We start from the raw sequence: 7,962 nt of genomic DNA on the forward strand, positions 1-7,962 counted from the left end.
GATCAACAACAGAGAGGGAGAACAAGGAATAGGAGACCATGGTAAATGAAGACCACATGAGAACAGGAAGAAGCAAAGTGCTAGAGAGGCCCACAGAAATCCACAAAGATACCCACACAACAGACTGCCGGCAATGGTCGAGATACAGCCCGAACTGACCTACTCTGGTGATGGGATGGCCAAACACCCTAATTGTTGTGCTAGAAACCTCATCCAGCTACTGAGGGATCTGGATGCAGAGATCCATGACTAGGCCCTGGGTGGATCTCTGGGAGTCCAATCAACGAGAATGAGGAGGGTTTATATGAGCGAGAATTGTTGAGACCAAGGTTGGATAAAGCACAGGGACAAATAGCCAAATGAATGGAAACACATGAACTATGAACCAATGGCTGAGGGGTCCACACTGGATCAGGCCCTCCGAATGGGTGAGACAGTTGATTGGCTTGATCTGTTTGGGAGGCATCCAGGCAGTGGGATCAGATCTTGTGCTCATTGCATGAGTTGGCTGTTTGAAACCTGGGGCCTATGCAGGATTGTTTGGCTTGGCCTGGGAGGAGGGGACTAGACCTACCTGGACTGAGTCTACCAGGTTGACCTCAGTCTATGGGGAAGGCTTTGCCCTGGAGGAGATGGGAATGGGGGGGGGCGGCGTTGGGGGGAAGGTGAGGGGGACGGGAGGGGGGAGAACAAGGGAATCCGTGACTGATATGTAGAACTGAATTGTATTGCAAAATAAATTAAAATAAATTAAAAAAAAAAAGAGAATCGCGGAATGGACATATGGTGAAAACTGAAGGTCCCAAAGCTTGCAAGACGAGTTTCAGAAAATCATTTGAATAAAGTAACTTATTTTTTATTCTGGTGGTTTCTTTCTGCTGATGTTTATTGTAATTGAGTGAAGTTCTTTGCTCTCAATAGAAAAGAACCTGAAATTTGTAATGTTGATGGGAACATAGTAATTTAAAGTAATAGAAAGTTACATGAAAGTAAGACAAAGCAGAATAAGTACATAGATTAGGGGAGAACCCTAGTTGATGGTACAGGATGTTCCCCATGTCATTAGGTGAGGAGAAAGGAGGCACTGGTCAGCAAAACCCACATCAAGATGGAAGGGACTAACTTTGATTGGTGGGGAAAGTACTCTCCATCCCAATAAACAGACAGTTATTTCCCTTGCACTCAATTCACATTGACCCCCAGTCAGTGCTCCAACATGAGCACTGTATTTTCTTACAAATCCACCCTGAATCCCCATACTTAGTGTCTAGTCCATGACGCTGCAAAGTATGTGCTGCTGTACTTCCCATTCATAGTCCATTTCTGTGTTGATCCTGTCTACAGCTGTGACAAGCATCAAACACCAGTATTCCAAGAACCAGAAGGACCAAGCCTGCCATCCCCATTCTGATCAGATTCTCCACTGTGTGATGATCCTGTGTCTCTGAGTCTGTGGTTGTGGAGAAAGAATGAAGGGAAGAAGAAAATCACCCGAGGAAGATCAGATACCAAAACCCTCAGAAAAGCTGTATGAGTGAGAATTTGTACTCACCTGTCTTTGGTTTGGACATGTTTTGTGATACAGTGATGTTCTCATCAGTTCCTAGGTACAGAAGAGAAGGTACACACTTAATGAAATACTTAAGAGACCAGAGTGTCTTCTCTGAAGTCAACATTCATGTTACCTGCAATTTTCATTTTGTATAATTGCATATTAGGCAAATCACAAAACTTCAGAAGGATCCAGTATCAATCCTTTCCCTAGGGTGCCATGATTCCTTCTGGATTCTTCACACACATCGAGCTGTTTGAGTACATAATTCAGACTAAGACACTTGAGCTTGAAGTTTATATCAAGAACTAAGTATTGGTGAAGAAAATCACCTCCCATTTCCAATTCAGAATTAAGGAATCCTTCCTGTGGTTTATGTTCAGTCTGGGGTATGGGAACATGCAACTAAATTCATGAAGGAGGAATTGTGTGTGAGGTCCATACTGAGTCTTTGTGTTCACTACCTGTTACTCACACAACCATGCAATGTAAGACTGACTCCTTTCACTCCTAGACATTTTACCCACTTGTCACCCAGCAGGAAGGCACATTGTATAGGATTAAATGCAAGAAATCCAAACTTCAACTGTGTTCCCTACTCTGAAGATAAAATGCATGAACTGAAAGGAAGGAGCCCTGGCCTGTTGCATACACGTGCACAATGTCAACATCACAGTGTCAGATAGGGCAGGACAATTGCAGAAGTGGTTTCTCTGTATGAGAAAGACACAGATAAGGTCAGAACTAAAAGGAACTTAACATATAGGCCACGGCTTTCCAATTTACAGTAGTGGAAACTGAAAATCCCAAAGGAGAGGACCTTTTACATGTGTCTGTCCCTCTCAGAAGGGAATCCATCTATCCCACATTTAGCTTGGTCCCTGGACTAATCCTGCAACAGAGTTCTAGTTTAGACCTCTATGGTCCGACTCCGGGGGTGAAGGGAGGGTCTAACCCGTTGTGGTTGATACCGTCCTTGAGGTGTTGGTTCCGGATTCTATACAAAAGCAGGCTGATCAAGCCATGAGGAGAAAACCAGTGAGCAGCACTCATCCTAAGATATCTGTAATAACACCTGCCTCCAGGGTCCTGACTTGTTTGAGTTCCAGTCCTGACTTCCTTTAAGGATTAACAGTGCTGTGAATGTGTAAGCCAAATAGACCTTTTCTTCCACAACTTGCTTTTTGATGGTGATATTTCATTTCAACACTAGAAACCCTAACTAAGATCATTCACCCCCCTATTCTTTCCTATCATTGTCAAGGGCTCCCCCTCTGAGCAATAGACGCCAAGAGCTCCCTTCAGCCATCATGACTGGAACCATCCTCAGGCCAGCAGAGCTAGTGATAAAGGGTTCTCATGATGAAAACAGTGGAGTGAATGAGCCTTACTCACCTGAGACAAATATCTCCAGAGGGTTACTGGCCACTGACCACATATGTGGTCTACTTTTGAAGTATCCATAATATCTAAAGGGCCCCCTCTTGTTGGATGTCACAGGGATCTCAGGAAACAGAGCCTGGGACTGTCCAGTGTGTGTGTGTACTGAGCCTTGAGGGACCTGGAGAAATTCTGTTCTTCCCCAGTTTCAATGAACCAATCATATTTTTTTGATGAGACACATTGGAGGGTCCCACCTGAGGTATCAACAGGGCTGGGCCATAATGACAGAGTAGGTTTACCTTCGAGGACCCTTAGTGAAAACAGGACATGGCCTGTTAAATGATACATTGGCACCAGCAGTTGGACTGTAGGTAAAAGCATTTGGAAGACATATTTCCTGAGGGAAAATGTAGAGGACATGATGTACTTGATCTCACAAGTAACATGGCAGATATCAGGAAAGTTATTCATGCAGTGTGTTTCCTCAACTGATGGAATAAATACCTGTTTTCTATCAAGAGAGCTGGGAGTGGATGTTGTTAATAACCAGGGGACCATCTATCTGTAGCTCCAGTCATCACGTGAATACCCCAGAATGTTTATCCCAGACTCTGTCTCCCTAGACTTTTTCATTAGCTCTCAGTTAATAAAGCCCATTCTTAGGCAAGATGTGTTATATACACTTTATAGCCTGCTGACACCTACTCTATGTCAGTCATAGACCACACTAGATTAAAGGCCCTTTAGCTATAGAACCCATTTTTCATGGTCACATTTGAGTTGAGTTTTGATGCAATAAATCCTAGTTGTTCACTGTATTTTCTATTACACCAGCAATCTTTTTTTCCGAATTTATACTGTGTTTAAACTTGCTTACAATCAACCACATGGTGTCATACATTTTAGAAGTGTAAAGCAGCAACTATTATGTTAGTGTGATCAAACTTTTCCTTGTTATTGCATGTGGGTCATATTCTCCCAAGCGGTAGAGCTATCAGGGACCCACACACAGAAAATGTGAAGACTGTGACACTTAGTGGCCACAGACCTGTCACCACCAGCTCCAGGGAGTCACTGTGCTGTGTCCACCCAGGAGAGTTATAACAGAAACAGTGATATCCTCCTGTATTATACTCTCTCATGAAAGGGATGATAAGCTTGGCCTTGTGATCAGGCACTGGTGCAGTCGATCTGCCCTAGGGTGCTGGGCTTCCTTCTTTATACAGGAAATACATTTGAGTGTTCATGGTTCCTTGACCCTTGAATAACAGTGCATATGGAGCCCTCTGAAGACCCTTCTCTCTCCTCACCCTCCCAAGTTCCCTTCTCAGAACACCCCTCAGTACTTTCTGTATCTTGACTCCCACAGTCTGTATTCTGTATAAGTGGGCTCAGGAACCATTCTTTCCCTGTACTTATCACACACTAGGGTCTCCTGGGGAAACCTGTTTCAGGTTCAGTGTCATTCAATAAAGAGCCTGGGGCTTCCTCAACCGAGACTAGAAGGTCCATGATGTCACTGCCTTCTGACAATACATGGGGCTCTCCTGTGTAGTAGCCATAGCATCTGAAACTCCATCTTTCACTGAGAGTGATGGGACCCACTTGGAATCTGACTGAAGACTGACCAGTATATACATATTGTGAGTCCATGGAGCTGCAGAACTGCTTGTCCTTAATGAAAATGAACCTGTCGTATCCCTGATTTGAGATACATGAGAAGGTCACAGATCCTCCTAAGGTTAGAACAGGGTTTAGCAGTGCAGACAGGGTGGGTTTGGTGTAGACACCAAGGAGAGATACATACGGCATATTAAATGGGTTCACACAGTCTGGATTGTCCCCCAGACCTGAGGCATGAGTGCGGATACATTGAGAGCAAACTTTTCTAAAGAGTCACAGCTGGGAATTCATATGATTCCTGAGTAATCACTCACCTGTCACCACCAGCTCCAGGAAGTCACTGTGCTGTGTCCACCCAGCAGAGTTATAACAGTAACAACGATATTGTCCTGCATTATTTTCTCCCATGAATGGGATAATAAACTTGGCCTTGTGATCAGGCACTGGTGCAGTCAATCTGCCCCAGGGTGCTGGGCTTCCTTCTTTATACAGGAAATATATTTGCGTTTCCATTGTCCCCTCACACCAGATTGTCACAGGATTCCCTGAGGTGATCACAGAGCCTGGCTCAGCCCAGATGCTGGGTTTCTGGAGCGTCCCTGAAAAGAAGTAAGTGAGTGGATGTGGGACTTTAAACAGTTGCACAGGGCAAGTAAAACGTGGATTTGACCCTTGAATAACCGAAGGACACATGGAGCCATGTGAGGATCCATCTTTCTCCTGGCCCTCCCAGGTTCAATTCTTACAATTGAAAAACCTCACTGGTCTCTGTATCTTGACTCCTGCAGTATGCTTGCTGCATCAGTGAGCCCAAGAACCTGTCTTTCCCTGTATTTATCACACATTAGGGCCTCCAGAGGAAACCCATGTCAGTGTCATTCAACAGAGAGCTAGAATTTCCTCACCTGAGACTAGAATCTCCAGGATGTCACTCCCTTCTGACCACACTTGAGGGTTGCTTGTGTTATAGCCATAGCATCTGAGCCTCCATCTTTGGCTGGAGGTCATGAGACGCACTTGGAACCTGGCAGAAGACAGCCCAGTACGTGCATTCTGTGAGCCCATGGAGCTGGAAAACTTCTGATTGTTCTTAATTAAACTGAACCCATTGTATCTCTGATTTGAGGTACATGAGAGGGTCACAGACTGTCCTATGGTTACAACAGGGCTGTTCAGGTCTGTCAGTCTGGGTTTGATGGAGACTCCTAGAAGAGATAAACATGGAAAATTAAATGGGCTCACACAGTCTGCATTGTACCCTGAAAGGCTGATGAGTGGGAATACATTCAGAGCAGACATTTTAAGAGTCATGTCTTGGGATACGATTCCTGAGTATTGTACAAACACTCACCTGTCACCACTAGCTCTAGGGTATCACTGTGCTCTGACCACCCTGCAGAGTTGTAGGAGTAACAGTGATATTTCCCTGCATGCAGTGTTGTCATAGACGGGATGGTGAATTTTGCCTTATTCTTGTCATTCTTTTGGGTTGGTCTGTCCCCAGGTTCTAGGTTTCCCTCTTTATGTAGCACATACATTTGGGTGTCTCTGGTCCCCTCACACCAGATGGTGACAGTACTCCCTAAGGTGATCAGAGTGCCTGGCTCAGCCCAAATGGTGGGTTTGTGGAGGGTCCCTGCAAAGTAGAAAAAAATGAGACACATCTCTTAGGATACTTGTGCAAAGGTTACACTTGAAAATGACACTTAAGCTGATTGGTAAAGGCAGAGGAACACATGAAGACCCAATCTTTTCATGAACTCCTAAGTACCACTGTTATTATCCACACTTGTCTCACACATTCTGTAAAATTGGACATAGGAGCTTGAGTTCATTAGCCCATAATATATCAGATCCTTCTCTATGATCCTTAGTCAAATCAATTATTATTCAGAGAAAAGTTTTGGGTTTCCTTACCTGAGATTAGGAGCTCTAGATGGTTACTTGGTACTGACCACAGCTGGGGGCTGTTCCAGTAATAGCCATAGCATGTGAAAATCCATCTCTTTTGGGGATTCACAGGACCCACAGTGAACAGCGCCCAGAAGTCCCTGTAGTATGTATACTGTGAGTCCATGTTCCTGGAGAATTTCTCATCTTCCATAATTAGAATGAACCTGTTATATCCATGCTGTGAGAAACACTTAATGGTCACATACCCTCCTGTGGTCACCACAGAGCTATGCTGGGCTGACAAGGAGACTTTGCTTGGATAGACTCCTAGGAGAGAAGAGGAAACTTGTGAAGTTTATTCGTCAAAGTATATATTTGCCCCTCTTCTCGGGTTTTGAGAAAGGGATCTCAAAGTGAATGTAGTTCCTTTTTCAAAGCAGGTCCTGAGATTAGGGATGAATCCTCTCACCTGTCACCACCAACTCCAAGGTGTCACTGTTTTGTGACCACCCAGCAGAGTTGTAACAGTAACAGTGATATTTCCCTGCATGCATTTTTGTCACGGAAGGGATAGTGAATTTTGCCTTATTGTTGAGATCCTTTTGGGTCTGTCTGTCCCAGGGTTCTAGGTTTCCCTCTTTATGTAGCACGTATATTTGGGTTTCTCTGGTCCCCTCACACCAGATGGTGACAGGACTCTCTAATGTGATCAGAGTGCCTGGCTCAGCCCAGATGGTGGGTTTGTGGAGGGTCCCTGCAAAGAACAAGAAAAAATTGTATGTTAAGACAGTTGCACAAAGAAATTCACACTTGCAAATGATAGTTATGCTGATCTGCAACAGCAGAAAGACACATAAAGACATCATTCTTCCCTGGACCTAATGGCTTCTACTTTTAATGCCCATTCTGGTTTTTGAACCTTATTCACAGCTGTATCCTGAGTTCTGTGACATTGGGCTCAGGATCATGAGCTCACCAACCCACCACATATCAAGTCCATTTCTGTGACCTCTTATCTGGCCAATGATCATTCAAAGCAAAATCTAAAGCTCCCTTACCTGAGACCAGGAGTTCTAGGCTATTACTGGGTAGTGACCACAGCTGTAAGTTGTTCAGGTAATAGCCATAGCATGTGAATCTCCATCTCTGTTGTGAAGTCACAGGACCCACTGTGAACAGGGCCTGGAATACACCAGTGTATGTGTTCTGTGAGGCCATGCGCATGGAAAAATTTTGATCTTCCTTCACTAGAATGAAACTGTTATATTCTTCTTGTGAGGAGCACTGAAGAGTCACATAACCTCCTGAGGTCACCACAGGGCTGGGCAGGGATGAAAGGGTGACTTTGCTGGAGTAGACTCCTAGGAGAGAAGAGGAAACATCCTAAGTGGACTTATATTGCTAACATGGTCACCCCATTCCAGAATTGTCAAAGGGACCCCACAGGAAATATATTCATTTCCTCAAGACAAATCCTAGTGTTTGGGAAGGGTCCTTTCACCTGTTATGAC

The 7,962-nt window shown here is 44.5% G+C and overlaps 1 protein-coding gene across 1 annotated transcript; it reads right to left on the minus strand.

Moving 5' to 3' along the window:
• Window positions 1-1,267: 1,267 nt before the first annotated feature.
• Window positions 1,268-7,669, minus strand: LOC128124185 (leukocyte immunoglobulin-like receptor subfamily A member 6). Its single transcript, XM_052760379.1, has 8 exons — window positions 7,510-7,669; window positions 6,921-7,205; window positions 6,476-6,778; window positions 5,910-6,194; window positions 5,464-5,763; window positions 4,873-5,157; window positions 1,553-1,603; window positions 1,268-1,344 (listed from the first exon to the last, which is right to left on the minus strand). Exons 1-8 carry the CDS (start codon window positions 7,667-7,669, stop codon window positions 1,268-1,270), a joined length of 1,746 nt encoding a protein of 581 aa, XP_052616339.1.
• Window positions 7,670-7,962: the final 293 nt, after the last annotated feature.

This window comes from Peromyscus californicus, unplaced genomic scaffold (assembly GCF_007827085.1).
Source record: "Peromyscus californicus insignis strain IS unplaced genomic scaffold, ASM782708v3 Scaffold_4__1_contigs__length_199733344, whole genome shotgun sequence".
Taxonomy (NCBI): Eukaryota; Metazoa; Chordata; class Mammalia; order Rodentia; family Cricetidae; genus Peromyscus; species Peromyscus californicus.

What these genes read in the sequence shown, in the direction of transcription:
- LOC128124185 (XM_052760379.1), bottom strand. Translation starts at nt 7,669, where the DNA reads ATGGCCTCACAGAACACATACACTGGTGTATTCCAGGCCCTGTTCACA. An exon ending in CCTAGAACTCCTGGTCTCAG is followed by an intron (nt 7,206 to 7,509) that starts GTAAGGGAGCTT and finishes TGTTCTTTGCAG; the next exon opens with GGACCCTCCACAAACCCACC. An exon ending in CTTGGAGTTGGTGGTGACAG is followed by an intron (nt 6,779 to 6,920) that starts GTGAGAGGATTC and finishes CTTCTCTCCTAG; the next exon opens with GAGTCTATCCAAGCAAAGTC.